General features: G+C 39.4%; 1 protein-coding gene across 4 annotated transcripts in view; it reads left to right on the top strand.

The window, feature by feature from the left end:
- Positions 1 to 27679, top strand: part of Ano4 (anoctamin 4) — a 408979-nt gene that overhangs the window by 170568 nt on the left and 210732 nt on the right. For 3 of the 4 annotated variants that reach the window (XM_029482964.2, XM_021174227.3, XM_029482963.2), the window contains one exon: positions 21246 to 21440. In XM_029482964.2, the coding sequence (XP_029338824.1) occupies positions 21386 to 21440 (55 nt within the window). In that variant the 5' untranslated portion in view covers positions 21246 to 21385. Of the gene's footprint in view, positions 1 to 8575; positions 8701 to 21245; positions 21441 to 27679 lie in introns of all 4 variants that reach the window. The other variant, XM_029482962.2, reaches the window with a different exon arrangement.

Raw genomic sequence — 27679 nt, 5'->3', positions numbered from 1 at the left:
GATGTGTTTAATACATTTTCCAGCTGGGATGGTAGGTTTGAGAGTGTTTAGCCCATCTCATGCATAAAGACAGTCTATGTGGCCACAAGCTCTGAAATCACCTTCTTCATACCCACACACCTATGCATACATTTGTCCAGTGCACTCTTCAGCAATCCACACCTATGCATACATCTGTCCAGTGTACTCTGAGGCAGTGCACACCTATGCATACATCTGTGTGGGGCACCCTTATCACTGCACATACCTATCTATGTATATATATCTGTCTGGTGCACCCTTAGGTAGTATTCACACCTATACATACATCTGTCCAGTGCACTCTTCAGCAACGTAAACACCTCTGTTATACATATGTCTGGTCCACCCTTAGACAATGGGTTTTCGTAAGAGCTCACTTTCAGCAAATACTCCAAGCACTGGTTGACTGTATTTCTCAATGTACTCTATGATGTTAGAGGATTTTTAAATGAGTTTTCTACCATTTTGCCATACCAATCTGTGACAGAAAACACCAAGACTGGGTCTGATTTTAGCCTAGTGTTCATTCTACCACTGACATTATACAGTTTTAGGACCACCACTGAACCGTTCTGTGCCTCCCTACCCTCATCATGGAAAATGAGACTGTTAGGTGAGCTGTGTGCTTTCTCCTGGCTGCAGCAGTTCATATTCATGAAGTTCTAGAGTCAAGCACACTTCCACCAAGCAGAAAAGCACAGTGGCCCCTGCCCTTTAATACTTTTCTGTTTCTCAGTCTGACTGTTCTCTCTGAAGACATTCGCTTCCATTATGATACGGGCTCCAAGATTATCTCTTGTCTTTACAAAGACTCTGATTTCAGTTCCATCACTCCAGAACTTAGTGAATTGAACCCACTATTTTACCTCCCTTCTGCTGGTTTGCTCATTCTTAAAGCGGTATCAGTAATAATAACCCCTAAGTCTACCATTGTCTGGATAGCCTTCTGAGCTCAGCACAAAATAATGGACTCCCTTTACCAGCAAGGTTTCTCCTTCTCTGATCTTTCTGGAGAACTCAAACCCTGCAGAATGTCACCTTAATGTAGTCTAGTTAGATTACAGCTTCCTTTCTTCCTTTCTTCAACTTCTGTTCAGCTAGCACCTGAGATTGCTGGAATGCCTCTCCATGCTAATGAGGCATATCAGTACCTTAAGCCTTCAGCCAATGACCTTTGCCCATCTGGGATATTTCTACCCCCCACCCCCATCCTGCAAACTATATAACCCTTGAATTTCCCCAAGTAAAGTTGATCTAGTTCCCTGAAGCTGGTCCAGGTGTCATCATTTATTGTATGTACTCACAGGGCTTTCAAAACCCACTCCATCCCCTACCCCCATTGCATTTGCCCTTGGGGACCAATATAATAAGCCAACGATCCCTGGGGGTACATAGAGTGTCATAATATTATAGTGTGGAACTTTTAGCATCATGTCTTGTGCACAATAAAGAAAACATGAATATGCTAATACTCATAAGGATATCAAGGAAACAGCTCATATCCATTGCATATATTCTCTGAGCCAGGTATTAGTGAATTGCTAACAGATGACCCTACACACAGTCCCATAGGTTTTGTTAGGCCTTCAGTTGCTTTAACAAATAACTGAGAGAAATTGCCTAAAAGGACCCAAGGAGCTGAAGGGGTTTGCAGCCCCATAGGAGGAATAACAATATGAACTAACCAGTACCCCCAGAGCTCCCAAGGACTAAACCATCAACCAAAGAGTACACATAGTAGGACTCATGGCTCCAGCTACATATGTAGCAGAGGATGGCCTGGTCAGTCATCAATGGGAGGAGAGGCTCTTGGTCCTGTGAAGGTTCTATGCTCCAGTATAGGGGAATGCCAGGGCCAGGAAGCCGGAGTAGGTGGGTTGGTGAGTAGGGAGGAAGGGGGAGGGGATAGGAGTCTTTGGAGGGGAAACCAGAAAAGGGGATAACATTTGAAATGTAAATAAAGAAAATATCTAATAAAGAAAAGGGGATTTATTTTGACTCAAGATTTCAGAGACTTTAATTCATGGTCACCTGGCTTCCTTGCTTTGAACCTGAGGTCAGGCAGAGCTTCATACTAGATCAGACCAGCCTAGGTACAGAGTAAGACTTTATCTCAAAAAACAAACAAAACAAAACAAAACAAACAAACAAAAACCCAACCTCCATAGAGGACAGGACATGATAGATCAGAGATGGCCATGCCTGGCAGATAGAAAATGCCTATATCCCTGGGTGCCCTCTTTCTAGTCCTTTCCTCTATCCAGGCCTCCAGCAGGTAGAATTACTACTGCTGGGACAATGGGTTTTTTTGTGCAATGTGTGAAGGTTGGCTTTGCATTATTCTGATGTTAATTTCCATACAAGCGTAGAGTTGAGTACTGTCTGGACTTTGGTGGTGTTATTCCTATGGATCATTGCCTGCTTTAGTACTTTGTATACATATACCTCCCTCACCTTCTGATTGGTTAAATAAAGGGCTGGTGGCCAATAGATGAGGCAAGAAAGGAAAGGTGGAACTTGTGGGCAGAGTTGGAACTGTGAGAAGAATCAGGTGTGAGGGACTTGCCAGATGAAACAGAGGTGGAAGGAACAAGTGCAGGAACTGAGTGAGCAGTAACGGGCCGTATGGCAGACATAAACGTGTTAATTTAAGTCAAATGAGCTAGCTAGGAGCTAGCCAGCTAAGCCCTAAGCTATAATAAACAAAGTAAGTCTCTATGTCATTATTCAGGAGCTAGCCAGTCCAAGACAGTCAGACAATAACTGATATTCAGGAAGGAATGCCCTCCTTAGTCAGTCTTCTTTAGAATGGCCCTCGAGGACATTCATTCCCCAAGGCACATTTTACTAATATAGTAGGTATCCATCAGCTCAATCATATTGACAGTTAGTGTCAATGTTACTGTTATTCCTACATTAGGTCAAGTCACCTTTCTGTCCAAAGATGTGCATCCACAACACCTGGAACCCAGGTGGGCTAGGGCCAGAGTCTACAATTTAAAACTTTTTACATGGATCCGTGTTTTCTTCCACAACAGTGTCGCTCTACACTTGTGAGCACTTCCTGTTCTTGTGCCTCTCAGTACCTAAGTGGAATTGCTCTGTTTTGAAGGCAGGCGCTGTCAGTCTCTCCATGTTCCTAGATAAGGAGCTTTGAAGCCCCTGGACAATGATTGCAAGCACACAGAAGGTAGCGGAAGAGAACCTGGACACAGGCCGTCTGACCAAGTTATGTCCTCAGCTCTGAAGCCTCCATGTAGACTACTCAGTCCAGATGTTGTGATGCTACATCCCAGCTGATGAGTGAGACTACTCAGTCCAGATGTTGTGATGCTACATCCCAGCTGATGAGTGAGCCTGTGGTGCATGGGAACTCCACTTATGTTCTTTCTTGTCTATACCTGTACCAAAAGGAAAAAAAATGACTCCTAATGTTTTCCTTTGAGAGCCCCTAACCATTTGTAAAGCCCACTGTGGCAAATAATTAATGTCATTGAATTTGGGGGTTGGTACTGCTTGTCAGGAGATGAAGTACATGCAAAAGCACCGTGCTTATTTTCTCTTTTCCTCATGTTTTTTGTTTTGTTTTGTTTTGTTTTGTTTTTTGTTTTTGTTTTTTAAGTCTTGATCACGTCATTGCACCTTTGCTGATGACATACTTAAAAATGAGTTAATCCAACTTCCAGTGTTCACGTGACTACAATAGTGGCACCCACTGAGACTCACTGATGGACCAAAATTTGAGCTTAGGGATAAGTTTTCCATGCTATGTGACAATAGTAAAAAAACAGTTTTCAAAAAGCTAATATAGAGCTGGGCATGGTGTCGAATGTCTTTAATCCCAGCACTCAGGAGGCAGAGGCAGGCAGATTTCTGAGTTTTAGGCCAGCCTGGTCTACAAAGTGAGATTCAGGACAGCCAGAGCTATACAGAGAAACCCTGTTTCGAAAAACCAAAAAAAAAAAAAAAAAAAAATCTAATATAGGATGAAAACATGTTGATCCATGCTTCGACTTGAGCTAGCTCAAATACCTTGCTAAATAAATGAGGGTGATGTATAAATTATTTTAGGTAAATGTTTCAGGAAAATGGAATGTGATTTTTTAAAAAAAGAATAAGGTATTTCAAATGAGCTTTAAAACACACTAGTTATCTGCCAGAAGGATTTTATTCATTATTAATTATATCAGAAATTTAATTATGTGAGTGTTGAGGTGAGTCAGGATCAATTTTATAACTCAAATCACATTAATCTGCAACATTATTAATTAAAGAGTGGATTTAAATGCTACATTTCAGATTTTGTGTGATTTAATGTCCCTTTGTCCCTGTTTTTCAAGCATATGTCAAGGCAAGTGTCCACAGAGATGCATTGTGCAGCTAAAAATTGAATTGCCATGTTATGGATGCACACGGAGCTATAATCAGTAAATAATTACTGGCTTGTACTCTAGAGTTGGCTTTGATAAATTTCTAGGAGCCTGAGAACTAACATTTATTTTTTTGGTTAGTTAAGTAAATTAAAAATAGATTAAGGATGTTCAGAGGCAGCTGACTTCATCATCTCGCTCCTTCAAGGACCCCTCGCAAGGCTGACCACCTCAGCCTGGGGTGGATAGGAGGTCATGCTGCCCAGGGATGCCATTAAAGAAGAGATGAAGACTTGCCTTTGTTTCCCATGGCTGCAGTAAGGATGGTCACACACTGAGAAGTTTACAGTGTCCGCTGTAGCATCTTACTGTTCTGTGGATACAAGTGAGGCACATATCTTGTTGAACTACAAAGTTCTAGCAGAGTTCTATTCCTGACAGAGGGAAGAATCTGTTGTCACCTTTGACAGCTTGTTGAGCTGTTCTGTTCTTTCCTTCAGGACCCATTCTCCCCTTGAGGAAGCATCTCTCTGACCCCAGTCATAAAGGTCTTTTACTACTAAGGTTGCATACCATGATACTGCCCTCTACTCTATACCCGAGGGTGATCTCTTCATCTCAAACACTTTAATTGAACCTGGAAACTTTCCTTTGCCATGCAAGGTGGAATTCATGTATTCTCAGAGATTAGCCCTACAGCAATCTAAAAGAGCAACTGTTCTGTGTATGGTGTGCTATGACGGCAATGTGTTGAATTGACCGTACTTCCTGTCATGCCTGCATTATCACCTTAAGTCCTTTGTATTCTGATACATATTGCTGTCTATGTCTGCCTCAACCCTTTCTCTTCTCAGTTCTCAGTGTTTTTGATTCTGCTTTAGCATGCATTCTCATTGGCCCCTTTCTTCTCCCAAGAGCAGTATAGCAGGCCAAACTACTTAGGGTCAAATTGGACTGCACAGCTTAAGACAACACTCACAATCTTTGTACCTCAGTTTTCTCCTCTGTAAATGAGGATAAAGGATTCATCTGCATGTGCATGCAGATTAATGTGATGATTAAATGAGTGAACATATTTAATGCTCTTAGTGCAATGCCTGGCCTATCCTTAACACAGACTATTATTGATATTTTGGTTGTTCTCCTTCTGTTGTCTTCTAGATGTTATCTGATCTTGTTTCTCTTCTTAAGAAAGCTGGCTTCTCTCAAAGCTTCAGCATTAATCTCTAGGCAATGAACTCTTGCCAGACACATCTTTAACCTTCGTGCCTCTATTTATGGCCATACTGGGTAAACACATTTTTCATTACTTTGTTTTTCTTTCCTTTCTTTCTTTACTAGTTCTTTAAAATTCATATAATGTTTTTGCCTTATCCATACTCAACCTCTTTCTCACAACTATTTCCAGACATTTTAATGACCCAATGTTGTAACTTTGTCCTCCTCCTCCTTCTCCTCCTCCTCCTCCTCCTTCTCCTCCTCCTCCTCCTCCTCCTCCTCCTCCTCTCCTCCTCCTCCTCCTCCTCCTCCTCCTCCTCCTCTTCTTCTTCTTCTTCTTCTTCTTCTTCTTCTTCTTCTTCTTCTTCTTCTTCTTCTTCTTCTTCTTGTTCTTCTTGTTCTTGTTCTACTTCTTCTTGTTCTTCTTGTTCTTGTTCTTGTTCTTCTTCTTCTTCTTCTTCTTCTTGTTCTTCTTCTTGTTCTTCTTCTTGTTCTTCTTCTTGTTCTTGTTCTTCTTCTTCTTCTTCTTCTTCTTCTTCTTCTTCTTCTTCTTCTTCTTCTTCTTCTTCTTCTTCTTCTTCTCCTCCTCCTCCTCCTCCTCCTCCTCCTCCTCCTCCTCCTTCTCCTCCTCCTTTTCTTCTTACTCTTCCTCCTTTTCATCTTCCTCTTAATTCATCACATCAAATTTGTGATGTCCATATATTGAGTCTGTGGTCATCCTACTGGAGCATGATTGACACTAAAGAATGCTGATTCTGTCTCTCTAAGTAGCTATCGATTGCCAGTCACTCTTCAGCTACTCACCTCTCCCCTCAACCCCAATACTGAAATTTTGTCTGGATTGAGCTTGCTTAGGTCTTGTGCATGCTGTCAAAACCACCATAGGTCTATATGTTCAACTGTCCTGTTGTGTCTGGAAAACACTGTTTAATTATAGTTATCTAACACCTCTGGCTCTTACACTGTTTATATCTATTCCTCCTATCTTAGCCTTGGGAGTAGAGGGTGTGATATAGATATCCCATTTGAATCCAAATATTCTATAGTCTCTTATTCTCTGCACCCTGATCAATTTTTCTATATTAATCACTATCTACAGCAAAAGAAGCCTCTTTAGTAAAGGTTAAAAGGTGCACTAATATAACAGTATAATAATAAGTCATTAAGAGTTGGCTTAATACTATGGCCACTTAGAATAATAGTAGTACATTCTCCCCTAGGGCCTATTTCCAGTCTAGCCACAGGTTCTTTACCCAACAATGATAGGGAATATGTGTTTCATCTTGTGGAATTTGCCTTGATGACAATCAGGAAGTGGTTGGTTACTGCCATGACATTCATGCCACAGTTGCACTCATGGGCATGTTTTGCCTGGATGGTCATTCTTACAGCTTCTAAGGTTTACCTCTAGGTTAGACTGGTGACTACTTTTTTCCTCCAATAGATTGCATAGCCACTTCCAGCACTATGAAAGCCAGCCAGTAGGCATGGAGCTTCCTGGTTGGTATCCATTTGGTTTCTCCATGTTCTACTACTCAAGTATGTGGTATCAAGAAGCTACTTTCAACTGACAACTGCTTGTAATGGAGGTTTAACTGAATGTGTAAGCTCGGTTCAAGAAAGACCCCATGGACTACAGAATCTCTGTGACACAGGGTAACAACGGGATATCTGAGAGGTTTCTCAGTGAGGTTTCTGTATTGATAAAATAGCAGAAGCCAGAGGCTTCATACCAGACCAATGAGTCACTGTAACGAACAAAGGGTATAATGTGGGACACACTGTCACACACTTTAGCCTCCACAAAGAGATATTTTTTCTCTGTTAGCATGGAGTTTGCAAGGGTGGAGAGTGAGGGCAAGAGGAGGGAGAGGTGAGTGGGATTGGGGTGTATGATGTGAAATTCACAGGGAACCAATAAAAAGGTTTTTGTTGTTGTTGGGTGTTTTGTTTTTGTTTTTGTTTTTATTTTTAAACTGACTCGATGATATTTTTGTAAAGTTTTGTCTCATATTGATTTGTTTTATTTTGCTTTTATCTTACTGGTATTTTTGCTTGTATTGTATATTGTGGTTTCTGATTTTGTGTTTTATCACCCTCTCTTCTCTCTCTGTGTGTGTGTGTGTGTGTGTGTGTCTTATACTTTTTCTTTTTACTTGTTTTGCTTGTTTGTTTTCATTTGTCTGTTCACTTTCTCCAGATAAAGAGGGCATGGAGTTGGATGGATGGGAAGCTGGGTAGAAGATCTAGACAGAGTGGAAACCATGATCAGAATATATTTTATGAAAAAATTATGTTCAACAAAACGAAACAGAAACAAAGACAGAAAGAAAAACAAAACAAGACAAAAGCATGTGGTACCGTCAGCAAAACCATTCATTCTATTGTTACATTTGGCAGTGGCAGGTGGAGGAGAGGCAATGACAACCAAGAGCATTAGCAATACTTTATAATGTATGACAGTCTATGGGATCTAACTGGTGAACAACTCCAAAATAGGTAACCAATTTCTGGGACTATTCTGTTAGCCTGTGGTGTCTTATAAGAGCATTGTTGCTCCATTAATAGGGTAACTCCATTTAAACTGGTTTTATGCATGTGCATGTATATTTTTTAGGGAGCATCTACAGCAATGGGTTTCCATAAAATTATTCAAAGGATCTTCAGCATTAGCTATCTTTACCTAGTCTTTTACTCTACTGCATTCACATCTTCATGCCACTTCTGGTCCCATTATTCTCCTTTACCCTTTTACACCCCTCTGTTCTATCCTACCTACCATACCCCATCACTTATTTCTTGGCTCCTATAGGCATTCCAAGTGAAACAGAATATCTAAAGATCCAAAACTAGCATCTATAAATGAGAAAACACATGACATTTGTCTTTCGGGGTCTGGGTTACCTCACTCAGAATGACTGTTTTCCATTCATCTGTGAATTTCATAATTTTTGTTTCCTTAATAGCTGGATACTATCCTGTTGAGTAAAAGCACCACATTTTCATTATCAATTCATCTATTCATCGACATCTAGAACACTTCCATTTCTTGACTATTGTGAACAAAGCAGCAATGAAAATGGATGAACAGGTATGTCAACAGCAGGGTTAGGTCAATGCCCAAGAGTAGTAGAGCTGGATCATGTGGTGAGTCTATTTCTGAGTAATCAGTATAGGTAAACTTTTTTTTCCATGTTTCATGGGATCTATAGGTCCAGAATATCTGATGCTGAACTTCTTTATTAAACTGTTTCATCCCTCTTCTTAGTTTTATGAGTACCCCCATAGTTTGTATCATGTTGCCTAAAGTTCTGTGTGTTAAAAGCTTGGATCACCAGGATGGTGCTATTAGGAACTGATGGAGCCTTGAGTATATGGGGTAAATGAAAACAGAAGGGAGGACTATTTGGGGGCAGAAAAAGGGATAGCAAGATGAGGCTAGGAATCAAGAAGGTACTCGGAGAGAACAAATAGCAAGAAAGTATAATGGAACATTATGAAAATACCATAGTAAACCCATTGCTTTGTATACTATTTTCAAATAATTAATTAAGAGAAGAGCTGGTGCTTACAGCCAAGTCCCAAGGTCATGTGGAGTCTTATGATACTACACTCCCTCTGTTCCTTGCTCATACAACCCAAGCTATCATTGTTTCCAACACGTGAGCATGATGCTCAGTGTAAGCTACACAAGTCCATTTATAAACTTGTTGCAAATGTAAAAATCTCATCACAGAAGACCATTGATTTAGGTCTAAGCAGCTGATTTTCCTAGTAACACATCTCCAATATGTATGAAACTGGATACATCTTCCTTTTCCGAATGAGGTCTGTTCCTTTAGAATGACACACTTTCACTCTGGGGAACATCCTTGCTTTCTGTGTCTATGACAACTTACTCAGCAGGCCACTCGCAGCAGCAACCCTGCTGGAAGTCTTCCCTTATGGTTTTCCCTCCAACCCTTTGAGTTCAGGGGTCAGCAAATCATAGTTCTGAGACTAAATCCAGGCTACCCTTTGGTTTTACAAGTAAACCACATATTAGAACCTAATATGCAGATTTAGTTATATATTGCCCAAGAGGGCTACAGCAGCAGAGCGAGAAAATAGAAACAAAAGAGACCATATGATCCCCCAAATATTTATTCTTGGCCATTAAAAATGTGTGCCAGCTCTTCTCTCTACTGGAGACTGTGCAGTCTCCCTACACTCTACCCTACACACAGGACACTGCCCTGTTATTGGAGTTACTCCTGACAACCTTCTTCCTTGCAAAAATATTCTTTTCCTTTACACACAAATTCTGTCTTTATGATACTTGTCCTGGGGCCTGGCAGGCCATAGGCTCAGCAATTATTGGTATAAATAGATTCCTCTGTACGATAAAGTTCTTTTTACTAAACGTTATTCATTTGCTCAAATGACTAACATCTTCTAAAGCACTGATCCCTTTAGGAGGTTAATGCCTATCATTTGATGTTCCCGGGAGGAAACTGTTTTGTCTTTCATTTCTAGAAAGCTTTTATTGACTACTAGGACAAGCTGTAAAGTTGAGTTCAAGGATTTTAAGGAGTAATCTTCTTATGCTCACTTGGTGATGTCGTTTAATAAGTAGCTGCAACTGGAATTTAGAATCTCAGTACACAAGTGTGGATTTCCACAGGTGAAGCGACTGCCTCATTCTTATTTAGTTATTCTTCTTGACTGCTTGAGGTTTAATACTATTTGACTATGCTCTTATGAAACATGCTCCATGGTTACATCTATTTTAGGAACACAGAGATGCTGCATTGGCTTCTTAAGGAAGTGACCTTGCAGTTCCCTTTTTATCAGCCCAGGAAGTACTGATGTCTCCCTTCGTGTCACATTCAATGCCGACAATGCTCTTTGCAGTGGTTGGGTGCATGTGTGCGCAGGGGGAAGGGCATGTCCTCTGTCAGACAGTGAGCTGTCTAAGGGCATGGATTCTGTTTCTTAAAGCCGGAACCTCAATGCTTGTCACAAAGAAAGATCTTGACCTGTGTTTTCTTAATCAGCATGTGAACAATTGAAGAACTCTCTCACACACACAAAGACTATTCTCAAAGTATTATATACTTAGAACTTTCTAGTCCATGTTCTTAAATATCATCCATACTAATTTTCTATTTGAACTTTAGCAATCTCCAGTAGTTACAAATCAATGTCCATCCAAGAAAGGCAGTCAACTAGGATGCACCAAATAAATGAATAGAAGATTGAAAGAATTTGTACATTTTCCTATCCTAAGTGTTTATTTATAACCAATGCTTGCTACATAGCATTAAACATATAAGTGTACTAAAACATGTTTACCTATTAAGTGGTTTAATTATGGATAACACCATTATAATTAGAGTGGTTGTTACAGTTTTGATATCTGCATATATAGTTTCAGTAAATAGTGTTTTGAAGAGAGAGGTATTGTCCTCAGTCCATAGATCATAGGGAAATTTCTGTAATGTCCATGAGGTTACAAGAAATCTCTGTCTATTCTTGATGCAGCCTCAAATGTGAATGTAAAGATAGCATGAATTAACTCCTATAGAGCAAGACAAAGTGGGGAGCCCAGAGCATTGAGAGCAGAGAATGAAACATTAACAAATGAACAGGACAAAAATCTTAAGATCCCATGGATTTAAGAACATCCTAAAAGGATTTTTCAGTGACTGCTTTGGGTTTGCACAATGTCAAACCATTAGGGTCAAAACCGAAAAGTGTAGATGTCTAACACCTTCATAGTCAAGGTTCAACCAGGTAACAGAATTCTAACATAATGTATTTAATTATTTACTTATTAACAGATTTGTACCAAGTTTCTAATATCACTATGATTAGAATAATCAATATAGCTTTGTTATATTAATGCTATAAGTACTTTTTAATGAAACATATTTATACATAAATCTTAGTATGCCTGATAATTTTTTTGAGATAATATATCTTAGAAGGGCTAGAATTCTGTTTTCGAGTAGCAGGAAATAACACTTAGTATTAATTAGAAATTAATTAGTATTAATATTTGTAGATGGAAACATTCCTATTTAGCATGAAATTCTTGCATTTTTATTGAATTGTCTAATTGCCAATTGTGAGGTAACAGTATCAGGGAGGCCCTTGTGTCTCCTCACCAACAGTTAGCAATGCTGAAAAAACTAAACTGGGTTTTAGGGCAGTTTTGGATTCTCAGCAAGATTGAGTGAATGTTGTCTAGAGTTTATTGCACTGCTGAAGCTACATGGGAATTTCATTAATTCAAACCTGTACCATATATAAGGCTCACTCTTGGCATTTCACATTCTATGGATTCGTAAGAGTCTATAATAACCTGTGTCCACCATGGTGGTATTGTACAGAGGAGGCTCACTGTCCTATCATCTCCTTGTGTTCTGCCCATTTGTCTCTCCACCACTGACAGCTGCTCATCTGTAAATAATTTTTATTTTCCAGAATGTCATTGGGGCTAAAATGAAATAATGTGCAGACTTTTCTGGCACCTGTATCTCTTTTTATGGGTCGATAGTTGTTGTTTTAAAGCATTGACTAATATTGCATTGCAATATGGGTCTACTGTGGGTTTTTATATCCACTTTCCAACTGAAGACTACCTTAGTTCCTTCCAGGGTTTACAACTGGGAGTCAAGCTGTTGTAAACTCGTCTCTGGGTTTTTGTGTGTATATCTTTTCAACTATTTGATTCAATGCAGAGGAGTGTGATAGCTGGTCGTGTGGTAAGATTATGTTTAGTTTTGTGTGAATTTGATACAGTGTCTTCCAAAGTGACTGTAACACTTATTCCCACCAGCAATGAATTATGACTCATGTTGATACATATCTTGCCAGCAAGAATTTTCTTCTTTTAATGGCCAAATAACACACACACACACACACACACACAAAATGTTCAAATCATTATTCTGTTTATGGACATTTGGACTGAGTCCATTTGTTGGCTAATGTAAAAAAAAATGACACAGTAGATATGGCAGCTCTCTCTTCTACATACTGATTTGGACTTTTAAAATATGTATAGAATCATTTTAAGAAGATTTTCAAATAACGCTTTGTAAGATATATATGTGTATATACATATATATATATATATACATACATACATATATCATTATATATATACACATATATACACCTACATACACACATATATATCATTATATAAATAATGATATATATATATTATGTGTATATATTGAAACATATAACATATATATCAACCACCCTTTTAGGGATTATGCAAACCTCATCTTTAAAAAACAGCCAAACAAGGGTTTGGAATATAAGAGGACTTGTAGAAGTTAGTTACTATATTCCATTCTTGCAATGCTCCTGTTGAGAGGAGTCTACATTTAACCGAGTAGCTTTGTGCCCCTGTGATTAAGACACATGACCTGTAATCAAGATACTTTAGGGAGAGAAGGACTATTCCTATTCCGACTGACCACTCAGAGCATGTCAGTTCTTTGCGCGGAGGAAGTAAGATAGGACAGCTGCAGCAGGAGTGTGAAGCGCCTGCTCATTCACCAGGTGTCAGACAGGAAACTGAGTACAGGCCAGAAGCAGGGACAGAATCTTCCAAGAACTAGCTCTTGTCAGCCATGCCTCACCTGCCCCAGGCTCCATAGCCTTTAAAACAGTACCAGAAAAGGAGAATCTGGCATTAAGAACTCAAGCCAGTGTATAATGTTCTATAGTCAACCCATAACAACATTAGTGTTGACTGTGAACCACACATTATGATAAGCACTAAATAAGACAGAGCTGAGTACTGAGTTCAGGGATGAGAGAGGTAGATAATCATACCATAGATAGATAAACTTTAATATAGGTGGATATGTACCATGTGCTATTAGGACACAAGAAAGGGATGTGTGTTCTTAGGATAGTGAGGGATGACTGGCAGAAAAGGAGGCAGGGGCAATGTAATATATACATATATATATATATTGTGTGTGTATGTATGTATGTGCTGATTTAGAGTATGTAAGATAGGGTCCTAGAGAATACTTGAGGTAGGAAAGGGAGTGCTTATTTTTAAGTCACCATTCCTGAGTAAACTCTAACCATCAGTATTCTTTTCTTTCTCATTTTGTGAGCTCTTTAGCAAGCCATATTCAGCCAGTCTTTGTTATGTATCACCTACCCCACACCCCAGTGGTTGACAGCCAGAATATTTTGACTTTTAGATTTGCAAGGGACTACACAGACCAGTCATTGCTTGCTGGAGCTTGGCTAGTGTCTGTGGTCAAGCCAAGTGTATTCTGTGTGTTTCATCCTAGGACTGATGGCTACCTAATAAATGTGTTTTTCATAGTGATAACAGAAGCATAAGAAGCTAAGGCCAAACCACAGAAGCATATTTTATATCCCAGCTTTCTATCATATCCTCAACTATCTACCTGGACAAAGCAAATCATAATGGCAAGTCCCAAACCAAGGAGGAGTCTACTTTTTCTCTTTACCAGGAAGTGCTCATAAGTGACAAGATGTCAGAGTAAAGTCAGGGGCTAGGGACAATGATCCACTCTACCACCACCTTTTCCTGAAATGAAGTTCTTCTGGCAGAATTCTGAAGCAGGGGGAGACAAAGGAGCTTTCAATCTATCCCTGCCATCAGGAAGAAGTTATAAAAAGGCTACAGAGATTTTTGAAGGTAGATTTTCAAAACCACCAGTAACCCATCTGCAGTACTTTATTTGAATTCCAGGAACGTAGGTTCAGCATCCACCAAGGCTCTAATCCAGTCTCGTTCTATAGCTTCCTCATGCTGGCATCGAGTCAAATGTTAAATCTGACTATATTACATATATCCAGCCCTTAGAAGATTTGGTCTCTTTCCAAAGTGCTCAAATGCCATGTTCATGTACAGTTAGACATATGACTGTCCACAAAATGACAAATGACTACATCTTGGCAAGAAGTTCCTCTTGGTTTTGATATGTTGGCAGATTTGTGTAACATGCTGATACCAATTTGTCAAAAGGGAAAAAAAAGTCCTGGAATATAGGGAGAAAAAAAGAAAACAAGAGGGGGCATGCCCAAGAACCTATTGTGCTAGAGTTTGACACCACTGAAGCTAATCCTTCCACCTAAGGAACATCCACCTTTCTGATCTCTAGGGGAACCTAATGGTTTCCATTGCAGACCTTCCCTAGAAGGTGTCCACTCTAGTTAACCACCAATTCTGATTGTGCTCAAAACTCCTGGGAATATGTTTGCCCTAGGTCCACCTGAGGTCACTTCACGGAAGGAGCAACTAATTCTGTGCGCTCTCATGGGGGCATGCCTAAACTAACCTCACACAAGCCGTTCTCTTTTCTGAGTGGACTCCTCTGTGCTTGGCCTTTCTCCTCCCAAACATCACAGGAGGGCCTCAGCCTACTTTATAAATCTTTGACAAAAATGTTCTTTGAGCAAAAAAAAAAAAAAAAGGTTGTTACCAAAGCTCCTCAAAATTCGTAAACCTTAACCCAGGCCTGAGAGGGACAAAAATATTTTCACCTCACTTTGATCACTGTTTGAGAACTGCTTTGTAGCTAAGGAGAAACCTAAAAATAAATAGCCCTACTTTGCAGATTGTTATCATTTTAATTGGGACTAAGTAAATCCTGGGTTTGTACTTGGGTTTTGACATTCAAACCAGAATTCTCTGGGTCTTGAACAGTAATTTACCTAGGAAAGGACACAGAGGGTGATGTGACACACAGTTGCTACTGCTGCAAGTTGTAAAACATTGACAGAACTACAGATGTTCCAATGGCACACAGCTTTTCTGAATCACCAGACTGACATTTAGATGAAAGCGAATCATTCTCTCAGACACCCTCCCTCCAGGAATAATGCTCCCTGGAGAGGGCCCAGAAGGAGCGATCTCTTAAGAGTTTAATTTTATGGAGGGGGAAAAAACCCATATGGTTTAGTCTTCTTTTTTTAAGTAATGAAAGGAAATGGGGACCTCAAAGAAAATCCGAGCCCTCACTCCTTTAAACCAATATATAAAATACTTACTATATATCTGTAGCTGTACTGGGTGGGGGTTTCTCAGTAATTGTATAGATACAACCGACCAGAGTTAAATCAAGAACAGATAGACAACTTAATAGATGTATAGCCCCTACGGAAATAGAAGCAGTCATTAAAAGTCTCCCAACCAAGAAAAGCCCAGGGCCAGACAGTTTTAGAGCAGAATTCTACCATACTTCCAAGGAAGAACTAATACCAACACTCTTCAATTTATCCCATAAAATAGAAGCAGCAGAAGAAATATTGCCAAATTCATTTTATGAGGCTTCAAACACCCTGATACCCAAACTACACAAAGATTCAACAAAGATCAAGAATTAGAGACCCATTCCTCTTATAAACACTGGTGCAAAAATACTCAATAAAATACCCATAAACAGATTCTAAGAACACATCAAAAAGATCATCCACCATGATCAAGTATCTTTGATCCCAGATATGCAGAATATAATCCATCATAGAAACAAACTAAAAAAAAAAGTGTTAAAAACCAAAAACAAAAAGGAAAAAGAAAAGCAAAACCTTTGACAAACTCCAACATCCCTTCGTTTTCTTGGAGAGACTATGGATACAAGGGACATATCTAAACATAATAAAGGCAATTATAGTTAGCTTATAGTTAACATCAAGTAAAATGGAGAGAAACTCAAAGCAATTCAGAAAAAAGACAAGGCTGTCTACTCTCTCCATATCTATTTAGTATAGTTCTTGAAGTTCTAGCTGGAACAATAAGACTACTTAAAGAGATCAAGGGGATACAAACTGGAAAGGAAGAAATCAAAGTATCATTACATTCAGATGCTATGATAGTATATATAAGATACCTCCAAAATTCTACCAGAGAACTTCTACAGCTGATAAACACTTTCAGTAATATGGCTGGGTACAAGAATAACTTAAAAATTATCAGTAGCCCTTTTATATACAGATCAAAGAGGAAATGGAAGCTTGAAGTTCAGGAGCCAGACAAAGCAGGGGATTTGTGGGATCTGCACACACAGAGGTACAGAGGCATGGAGTACATCAGGTTAGCTGGACACCTCAAACGTTCCCAAGGATATAGAGAGATGAGAACCCCAAGGTAGACCATGAGATATGACCAGTATGGTAGGCTAATAAATACATGCTTGAATCAACATTCTTGGATTTGTAACTATTCTTTGGAAAGAATCTTTGCACACGGAATTATGGTACACATTTTAAGGTGGGAGATTATGAAAACTATCTAAGCATTATCTCAAATATCTTCTAAGAGGAGGTAAAGTAGACAACTGTAGAAGGCTATGTGACTCCAGAGATGAAAGATTTGCGAGATACGGCCACAGAGCCAGGATCACTGTAATACCAGCATGACAAGAAGCTGGAGGAGGCAGGGAATCTATTCTCTTCCAAAACTTTGAGAACAAATACGCCCCTGCCAACACCTTGATTTCAGACTTAGGACTTCTAGAACTATGAGACGTTAAGCAGCTATTATTTTAGATTGCTGGTATTGTAGTGATTGGCTCCAGCACTTTAGAAACTGAGTACTCCTACCTCTGGGAATAGAATGTATAATGAGAATTTAAAAGTAAGAGGTAGGGGTTGGGGATTTAGCTCAGTGGTAGAGCACTTGCCTAGCAAGCACAAGGCCCTGGGTCCTCAGCTCTGAAAAAATAAAAAGTAAAAATAAATAAATAAATAAATAAATAAATAAATAAATAAATAAAAGTAAGAGGTAGCCAAAAAATTTAAATGCCATAGAAGTCAAAGCAAGAACTTAAAAACAGATGAGCATAGGCAAGATGCTGGAGCTGAGAAACCAGAACTAAGATTAGGTAGAAGCCATTGGTAAGACAAATGGAGATGGCTAGCCAAAATTGAGAACCTACTGTGTATCTGCCCTTACTTCTAGGCATTGACTCAATCTCATAGCAGCCTTATGCTCAACCCTACTTCTTGGCTGAGAAAATAAGTTTAAACAAACAACAACAAAAACCAAAACAAAGCTGTCAAATCACTTGCCCTAGGTAAGTATGACTAGGATTTGAGCCCAGAAATTCTGATTCAAGCACCTGTATTTAAACTTCTATTGTATTTTCCTTCAATTCAACTCTAAAATGTTTCTAGAAGTTCTGGCTTTGGGTCCTTTATCAAGCTAAATGATAGCTCTGAGGAAGAAGTATTTTTGTAAAAACAGTTTTATATTTGAAAGGCAGGAGAGGGAAAAGTTACATGCTTTGGACCTTATCTTCCCATTTAATAGGAAAAGGAAGGCTTCTGTTGAAGCTGAGGTAGACAGCTAAGTTGTAGGCCACACAGTAGCCTAGGAAGGATTGTGGTGGTATAATGAAACAGAAAGTGCTTGGTCAGAAACTAGTCATTCCATTAATTAGCTCTTGACTCCGTATGTCATCTGGGACCAAAAGATTGTATCATGTAGAGAGCAACATACAGGGGAAAATGGGCTGGAGAGAGGGAACCATCATCCTCCATCTGTTATATGGAAAGTACTTTGTTCATAGCCAAGGAAAGACTCAAGCAAGTGAAAAACAGGTTTCTTGCTAGTAGATAAGTGCTGTACTTGGAGAAATGAGAGGTTGGTGGTCCAGAAGATGAACCAGAGCTTAAGGGTGTTGTATGATAAAAGGCTCACTGGTGTGAGGAGAGGAATTGAAAGGCTTCAAGTGGAAGAGACAGGACCAGCTGGTTCTCACCATGAAGGTATTTGTAGTCAACAACAAGGAGGCCATTTTAGCATGATGGTGGCTTTTGGGTTAGGGAAATGTTGTTGTTATTTTGGTTTCTACCAAAATAGACCTCAAGTTCTCAGGACCACTGCATGCTTAAAACAGTCTTTTTTATTGGTGTTCAGATTATCCTTTTACATGACACAATTGAAAAGAACAGAACCACACTCTGTGTGACCTTGGACCAGTAAGTTCATGAGCCTCAGCTTTCCTATCTGTAAAATACGGATTCCTGCATATGTGTGTGTAGCGAGGTGGGGAGTGGATGTATGGATGCAAGTGTATGTATATGTGTATTGTGTGTGCATGTTTGTGCCTTTCTGTATATATATATGTATGTGTATTTGTATATATGTTTATATTTTGCATGCAATTTTAGAAACATGCTTGCTTCTTTGCCTGGGGCCATGCTCTTGGCTTAGCTCTGAGATCACATTGCGGGTCTCACGCAACTCCACCAAGGTCAGTTGGCTGTTTTCACCCTGGGAACTGTGATCACTCCCCAAGCCCCTCACCATTAGCCTCTCCAAGCCAACAGCTACTCTATTTCTCTCTGTGTCCACCTTGGCTCTGTGGATGGAAACCACTAGACACCTTTATTCTTTTAAAACTAGTCAGATAACTCAATGGCTCAGCAAAGAATTTTCTGCCCTAATCTTATCAACTAGTTTCCTCCATCTTCCTTGATCCCTGCTCATGGTGGAGGCTACAAACTCTATGAGCCCCAAGACCTTCATGTCTGCAGCTTCCTCCTTGCTCCAAAGCCTGGCCCGAACCTTTCTCCTGTGTCCCTTCTTTTACTCCTGGGCCCTGGAAGTCCCACCTTTTCCCCTTTACCTAGCAATTGGCTTCCACCTCCTTCATTGACACAATCAAGAATCAATTAGGGAATCAACACCTCCCCCTACATTTGTATGTGTGTGTATGCATGTATGTATGTGTATGTTGTACATTTGTGGTGGAACATTAATGGGATGATAATCAATGTCTAGAAGCATAGCTGATATTTAGGTATTAGTCCTAAATGTTGTCTTTTTTTCTAAAATAATTAGAAGCCAATTAGATGATGTGATTTATTAAGTGATGATTAATTCATCTCTAAAGATATGACGTTATGATCTTTTACACTCATCAGCATTTTCAAATGTTTGCAGTGCATTTGTTCTTCTCACACTAGATGTTTACTTGCATCTCTCTTGCACCCATTGGCGAGGAGAGATTTCATGTGCCAACCTCTTGTTCTGCACCTCTGAGGACTCCTACTTTGGAGGAGGATTGCTATGGGTTTGTTTCAGCATTGGGAACTCTTCCAAAATTCCACCATGACACGTTTCCCTTTCTCAGAACTGTGCTCCACTGAAACTACTCAGACAGCATTTATTTTTAACAAGCTCCCCACGATCTAAGTTATTACATTTTTAAAGCACCAGATTCAACAGTTTCAAGTACCTATGCCACCTTTTTCTACGTTGTAATTTTTATTCCCCTTTATGTCACTTTATGCTTCTTCAAGGGATCTTATGTAACATCTAGGAGCACCACCTTGAGCCACAATCCCGTTCCCTTTAGCCCAACAACTGCCATAAAAAGTAAAATACGTAGAGAGTGGTTTGTTTAGTAATTTCAACCTGAACCTGCGTGCACTATTTAATGTTGACTGAAAAATATCTCTCTCCCATCGCTTCTTTTGTCATCTAAAAAATTGGTCCGGATTCTGCTGGAGTCTCCTGAGTGTAGAAACACTCACGATGCACTCTGAAGATGTGGAACCAAGAGTGATGTGCTAGAAGACAGTGGAGAGGAAGAATCATAGTGTGCCAGTTATAACCCTAGAGACACACATGAGGGATAAGAAGGTTCACACGTGTCTGTGTGCTTAGGCGTCTCAGCACGGTATTCATTGACACAGCAAACCTGCCAAGCTATCTCTCAAGGGTCCAGCTATCATGGCAATCCTAACTTGAGTGATACTTCAAAGACCAATACTCAGACTCACAGTATCATGGGTTTAGAAACCAGATCTTGGGCACAAACTCACGCTAAGCAATTTATAAGGAGGTAGAGGTATAGAAGTCCAGAGCAGATGCTTGTGAGCTCTCATGAGAACCCCTTACCTTCCAATGGATGGACACAAATGGGAGGTTATCCTCCCTTTATGGATAACACAGGTTTAATCCATAGATTGTCTGGCCAGCACTGCCAGCATGAGACACTTAATGCTGTAGAAACACAAAACTGTACTGCATGACTATTAACTGTTCTCTCACAAAGAGCTTTCTTTTATCAACCATTTGGCTACCTTGAAATGTGCTAGTATAGGAAAGACAGGTTAAGTGTTCGCCTTCTTTCCCTTTTACAGTTTTCTGAATAATAGCAATATTTTAGCCACCTCCACTGGTAACCAGTGAGTGTTTTTAAAAACTAATGTTTGAAACTGGAATTCTTGGTTTTCCAGGCTATTCAATAACCAATTCTGGCCCCTCTGTGAGTTCCGTTAAAAATGTTCTTTAATTGTTACTAACACTCCAGATACTGAGCAGCAGTTTCTAAAACTCAAAGCTCCATGAGCAACACACATGTGCTCCCAGGAGTTTAGAAAGAATCTGGCTGTGTTTAATATATGACTATATAATTCCCATTTGTAGGATTCTTGTCATGATAACTGAGGATGTCCTCTTTTGAATGAATCACTGCCCAGAAAATAATGTGAAAAATTATGATTCTATCGTGACCCGCAAACCTTAGGAATGGTTGCTGGTGTTCTCTAGAGTCCATGCCAGAACATAAATTTGTGTTTTAGCCATTCTCAAGCTGAACTCTTCAGTTAACGGTGCATTTTTTTTCATTGCAGGTTTAAGTTTATCTATTCATGGGGCTGAAAAGCGCTTGCAAATCCATCAACGGCGAAGTGTGGCAAGCCGCCCAGGGTCACGTCGTCGCCTGCCTGTGGTCAGGCATTCCTCACTCCCACCAGGCAGACGGTCAATAAAAATGGAGGCCAGCTCTTCTGGAATCACTAATGGAAAAAATAAAGTTTTCCACGCAGGTAATGAATGGGCAGGTTCAACAGGGACCCATTACATCAGCAACCTCATGTACCTACATTGTCCTGCAGGTACAGTGTGCTCTGTCTCCAGTTAACTTATGTTTTTAAAAAGAAGTCTTATTCTTTTTCTCTTCTCTTTAATCAGTGGCAAATGTCCTCAGGACCCTTAAGCAGAGGCATCTGGGAGGGTGTGGGAGTGAACATGACAGAAGGTTAAGGACACACTCCACTTATAGTGGCAAAAATCTAAACATAAACCAGAATGGTAAACTATTTCTCACTTCAGAAAACCCTCTTGGACAATTGAGCAGAGTTAGCCACAGGGAGTATTTTGTTACAAAATATCCACTCTGAATTGAGTCATCTGGATTGGCTTGTATTACCCTGAGTGAAACATTATATTAAATTTCAAGGTTTTTATAAAGTATTTGTGATCTCCTAAATTTGTTAAGCTGATTCTACATTAAAACCTGTGATTCCAACTACAAGGTTTTATGTGTTTGTTTAGAAAGAGGCTCATTTAAGTGTTCATTCATGCGCTAACTCAGCTATGTTTCGAGTTCTTGCTGTATACTAGACATTGTTCTGGAAATACCAGTGAACAAGACAATGTTCTGGTTGGGTGACTATAGAAATACTGAGTTGGAAGATGATTCAGAAGTCCCTTAAATGTAAATGAAATAAATACCCAGTTAAAAAAAAAGGAAAAAAAAAAAAAAAGAAGTCGCTTAGAATAGGTTTCACCAAATTCTGGTTCTTCTCTATACTGTTCTATAGATGGTGGCCAGCCTTCAGGAAGCCAAGCCCCTAGCTGTTGTCAAGTCACAACATCCTCGCCCTCTGAACCAAGGACTTTGTTTCTTAAACTCTCCAAGAAAGCCCCAGGTCTCTGAGCATGAATGACAAGAAGCCCTTTGTCGTCTTCTCATTTTCTCCCTCTTCTTTTTTTCCCTCTTCTTCCCCCTTTCCCCCCCTCTTCCCCCTCTTCCACCTTCTTTCCCCTCTTCCCTCCTCCTCCTCCTCCTCCTTCTGTTTGCAGAGGACAAGGGTCATCCCACAATCCCACTGTCTTTGATGTTGTGCCTATATCCTTTAGCCTTGGCTACCTCTTCTCTCTTGAGTAGTACTCAAAAGAGGACACATTCCTCCCTCCTCTCTTTATCCCTCATACCCTGCTAGCCCTTCTCTCCAGCGTGGGCTAACGCTCATGCTTCTTCACTTCTCATCAACTCCACTTGACACCTCCTTTCCATCCTTTGGACACCTTTTCTTTCTTCTGTTCTGTGGGGGGTGGGGGGGAACTGCACCTCTATTGCTCTGATTTCACAGTTCCTAGACATTCTTTAGCTAATCACATCCAATTTTCAGCCCCTTTCTTTGTGACTGTTCTTTGTGATCAACCTCCCTTTGTCACAGTACAGTAGATGCCTGGCCCACTCTTCTGATGCTCCAGACTGCCTTGGGCCGCACACATTCCTCAGCCATGAATCCCAAGGCTTCCATGACAACCTGAGTGTGTCTCACATGGTCCTAGCTGCTCAATCTTTAGGAGCTCCCCTCTCCTCTTGATTGCTCTTCCACTGTGCCCTTGTTATAAAACCATAAAGAACACCTTAGTTTCTGATCACAGGGGTCACCTTTTCTGACATACTCATGAGAACGGTGACAGTAGCTCCAAGAGTGACTTTCTGTTGTATTCTCAAGTGGGTCAAGAGAGTTTCCCGATGGATAGGATGTGCAATAAGAGAGAGCCCAGAACTGACAAGAACTCTGAAGACATGGGCTGGAGTGCAGTAGCAGAGCATCAACTGAAATGGGGGAGGCATCAGATTTCCTTTGCCTAAGGAAAAGGATGAGGATGGTACTGGGTTTTAATTATAGATGAGATAGCATTAGAACCAGTGAGACCTTTTAGATGGGAAGAGAAATATCGCTGGAATGAGATTTAAAATTTATATTTGCTAGTATAAATGTTGAATTTAAAGACAGCATATAGAAAGAGATGAGCAAGAAAGAAATACAACTGGACATCTACATCAGCAAGCTCTACACTCTTGGGCTTTTGTTTGTTTGTCTTGTTCTGTTTTTCTATTTTATTATTTGAAATTATTTTACTTATTATATTTATATGTTTATATTTAACTTTATTTATATTTTACATAAAAATGTAATTAATAAAATAATAAAACTGTTTTAATACTTATATAATAAAGTATTATGATTATTATAAAATGTTAATATAAATATATTATTTAACTTATTGCATAAAATTATTTAACTCGTTTTAACAATTTTAAATTTAAATATATTTGATCATATTCTCTCCCTCCCTCAAGCCCTTCTCTTCCCCACCCATACAACTTTAAGTTTTTTCCTAAAAACAAATAAAAATCTAATAAAACAATAAAATATCCCCATACAAAGAAAACAAATTAAAATCATCCCCCCAAAATAAAAGAAAACCCCTCTCCCCCCCCCCCATCTCACACACACACACCATTGTGGAGTCTAGGATATTTTGAGCAACAACTTCTGAACATGAGACTGCCCTGGAATGTCTGATAAATCCACTGTCATTCCGTTAGAAAAAACTGAATCTCCCTCTCTGAGGAAGTATAAATGACTAGGTTTTCATTCATTCATTCATTCATTCATTCATTCATTCAGTTATTTATTTAAAAATATCAACAAAAACAATGAAAATAAAACAAAGCCCATCACATCAAAGTTGGACCAAACAATCCAACAGAAAGAAAAGAGCCTAAGAATCAGAGACTCACTCATTTGCACACTCAGGAGTCCCATAAAAAACACTAAACTAGAAGCCATACTATATATATATATATATATATATATATATATATATATATATACATACATACATACATATATGCCAAGAATATAGTGCAGAGCCATGCACATCCTGTGCATGTTGCTTCAGTCTTTGTGAGTTCATATGAGCTTTGCTCACGTTGATTTAGAAGGCCTTGTTTTCTTGGTTCCTCTATCCCCACTAGCTCTTAAGCTCTCTTTGCCTCTTCTTCCATAGGGTTTCCTGAGCTCTGAGGGGAAAGATTTAATGGAGACATACCATTTAGGGTTGAGTGTTCCAATTCTCTCACTCTCTGAATAATGTCCAGCTTTGAGTGTCTGCATTTGTTCCCGTTAGCTGCAGGAGGAAGCTTCTCTAATGATGACTGAACAAGGCACTGATCTATGATTATAGCAAAATGTCATTAGTAGTCATTTTATCACTACATTTGTCTTTCCTGTTTTTTCTTTAGACCAGTAGTATTTGGTTTTACCCTAAGTCCCTAGGCTATCTAGTCTTAGGTTCTTGGTCACCCAAGCAGTATTGGGTATGTGTTTCATCTTGGAGAGTGGGCCTTAAGTCAAATCAGACATTGGTTGGTTAATTCCACAAACTTTGTGTATTAGGTTCCCATACAACCCCTCAAATGCCCCTCAGTTTTAGCTGTCTCTTCTTCTCTTCCTTCCCTCATCTCTCTCTCTCCACCCTCCATTTGATTCTCTCATTTCACAGTCTTGGGTTTTTAACCAAACACAGGTCAAAACTATTATGTAGGTGTAGAAACCTGTCCTAAACACATTCTCATCATCATAATCTCCTCAACGATACAGCATAACAACTATCCGTATAACATTCCCATTGTATTAGGTATTAAAAGTAACATAAAATTGATTTAAAGGATACAAGACAATGAGTTATGTGTAAACACTATACCCTTTTATGTAATTTGTAATTGAATGGGGCATAGTTCTTAGAACCAGTCTTCTGTGGATACTGAAGGATAATGTAGGTGAAAGGGGTGGGGGGAGTTTTAGGAGCTAAGAACTGAGCATTATAGATCAACATTCAGGGCCATAAATCATTCACAATGAAGGCTGGGGAAGAATGGATGACTATGATAGAGGAAAATAATTTGAAATTAATTATCAAGAAGAGAAGAGTGATTATCTCGGTGAAATGTTCAAAGTCAAGCAACATGAGGACTGAGAATTGGCCATTGATTTTTAGGAGATGTCAATGAGGGTTTTGATAAGAGCAGATTTGGTGATAAAATCTCAGCTGAAGTGGGTTTAAAAGAGAATGAGAGGATACAAATTAGATGCTTTGAAAATAGACTTTTGAGAACTGTTGGGATGAAAGAATTTAAGGAACCTGGGACATGGTCAGAGGAATGAGTCAAGAGAGAGTTTCTTTCCCAAGCCCACATCTAGAACAGATGATCATCAAAAGAAGGGAGACTTTGTACTATAGGAGTCAGAGTTGGGGGCTCTGTACAATGGGTCATCTGCGATGACAGACAATAGGAAAGAAGAGGGGATTTGGAGTTTAGCTGGTGCGAAGGTCTGCTCCCACTCTGTCAATTTTATCATTGCTATAAAGAAGCAAGATCATAACTGAGAATGATAATGGAACTGAGGAATGAGAGAAGTAATTTTCCAAACAGGGGGATATGCTTGCCAGCTACAGTGCAGGGCAGTAAGAGTCATAGCCATGAAACAAAGGACTAAATATCATGATTTCAGTTCTCTATAACCTTATTTAACTATGTGAGCAGGTAGATGGAGTCAAGTGAGAGTCCTTTGACCAGGATTATGATCATTTTGCCAAGGCAGTAGGAAAGAGACTAAAGACATTGACAATACATGGAATAACTGAGTATAATGAGCTTACCTTGGTAAAAAGAGGAGTAAAGATATCCAGGGAGTGACAATGGTGAAAAGTTAGTAGGACCTATTGTTCAGAGTTTTCAGAGGGCATGGGCAAGTTTAAGGAAGAGGATATAGAATATTTAAAGAGGGTTGTCTGAGGCTGGGATACATGGCAGAATACTGCAGAGAATGGTACTATTACTGCTAACAGCAAGACTTACACCAGAGCATGAAGAAGAGAGGCTGTAATAGATCGGAGGATAAAATCATTGAAGAATTCACAAGGACCACCATTCAGGAGGTAGAGGCAGTCTGATCTCTGAGTTTGAGGCCAGTCTGGTCTACAGAGCAAATCATAGGCTATCCAGGGCTACACAGAGAAACTCTGTCAAAAGAAAGAAAGAAAGAAAGAAAGAAAGAAAGAAAGAGAGAGAGAGAGAGAGAGAGAGAGAGAGAGAGAGAGAGAGAGAGAAAGAAAGAAAGAAAGAAAGAAAGAAAGAAAGAAAGAAAGAAAGAAAGAAAGGAAGGAAGGAAGGAAGGAAGGAAGGAAGGAAGGAAGGAAAGAAGGAAGAAAAGAAAAGAAAGAAGGAAGGAAGGAAGGAAAGAAGAAAGAAAGAAAGAAAGAAAGAAAGAAAGAGAGAGAGAGAGAGAAAGAAAGAAAGAAAGAAAGAAAGAAAGAAAGAAAGAAAGGAAGAAAGGAAGGAAGGAAAGAAGGAAGAAAAGAAAAGAAAGAAGGAAGGAAGGAAGGAAAGAAGAAAGAAAGAAAGAGAGAGAGAGAAAGAAAGAAAGAAAGAAAGGAAGGAAGGAAGGAAGGAAGGAAGGAAGGAAGGAAGGAAGGAAGAAAGAAAGAAAGAAAGAAAGAAAGAAAGAAAGAAAGAAAGAAAGAAAGGAAGGAAGGAAGAAAGAAAGAAAGGAGAAAAAAGAGAAAAAGAGAAAAAGAGAAAGAGAGAAAGAGAGAAAGAGAGAAAGAGAGAAAGAGAGAGAGAAAGAGAGAAAGAGAGGAAGAAAAGAATTCACAAGACTCTCCTACCATCCTACAGTCTATACTGTACATCTGCCCATATTAACTTGACCTCCTGTATTCAGAGCTCTGTGTCTATAAATTTAACCAATGGTGGATTTAAAATATTTGGGAAAAACTATGTCTATACTGAGTATGTACAGGTCTTCTGGTGGAGTACCACAAAGCAATTCACCATGAAAACTATGTGTTGTTTATATTGTGTTAGGTATTATAAGTAATCTTAAGATCATTTAAAACATATAGGAAGAGTCTAGGGGTAGATACAGTATATTTTATGTAAGGAACTGAGTATCCACAGAGTTGCGTATCACCGGAAAGTCTAGAATGAGATTTCTGTGCGCTCAGAGGAGCGACTTAACATTGAACTAGTTGAAAATTGAGAAGGGTCAGAGAGTGTGTGAAAAGCCATGTCAACACTCTGAAGCAGTAAGTAAATTCAACCTGGAAAGTCTCAGGTAAAAGTGAGATGAAGGAAGATTCGATATAATGGCATGAGATTAATGGATCAGGGATCTGGGGAAAAGGGAATGAAAGA

The sequence above is a fragment of the Mus caroli genome, unplaced genomic scaffold (genome assembly GCF_978045245.1).
Source record: "Mus caroli unplaced genomic scaffold, Mus_caroli_1 scaffold_9, whole genome shotgun sequence".
Taxonomy (NCBI): Eukaryota; Metazoa; Chordata; class Mammalia; order Rodentia; family Muridae; genus Mus; species Mus caroli.
Note: the sequence above shows the minus strand (reverse complement) of the source record. Positions and strands in the feature narration are given on the sequence as shown.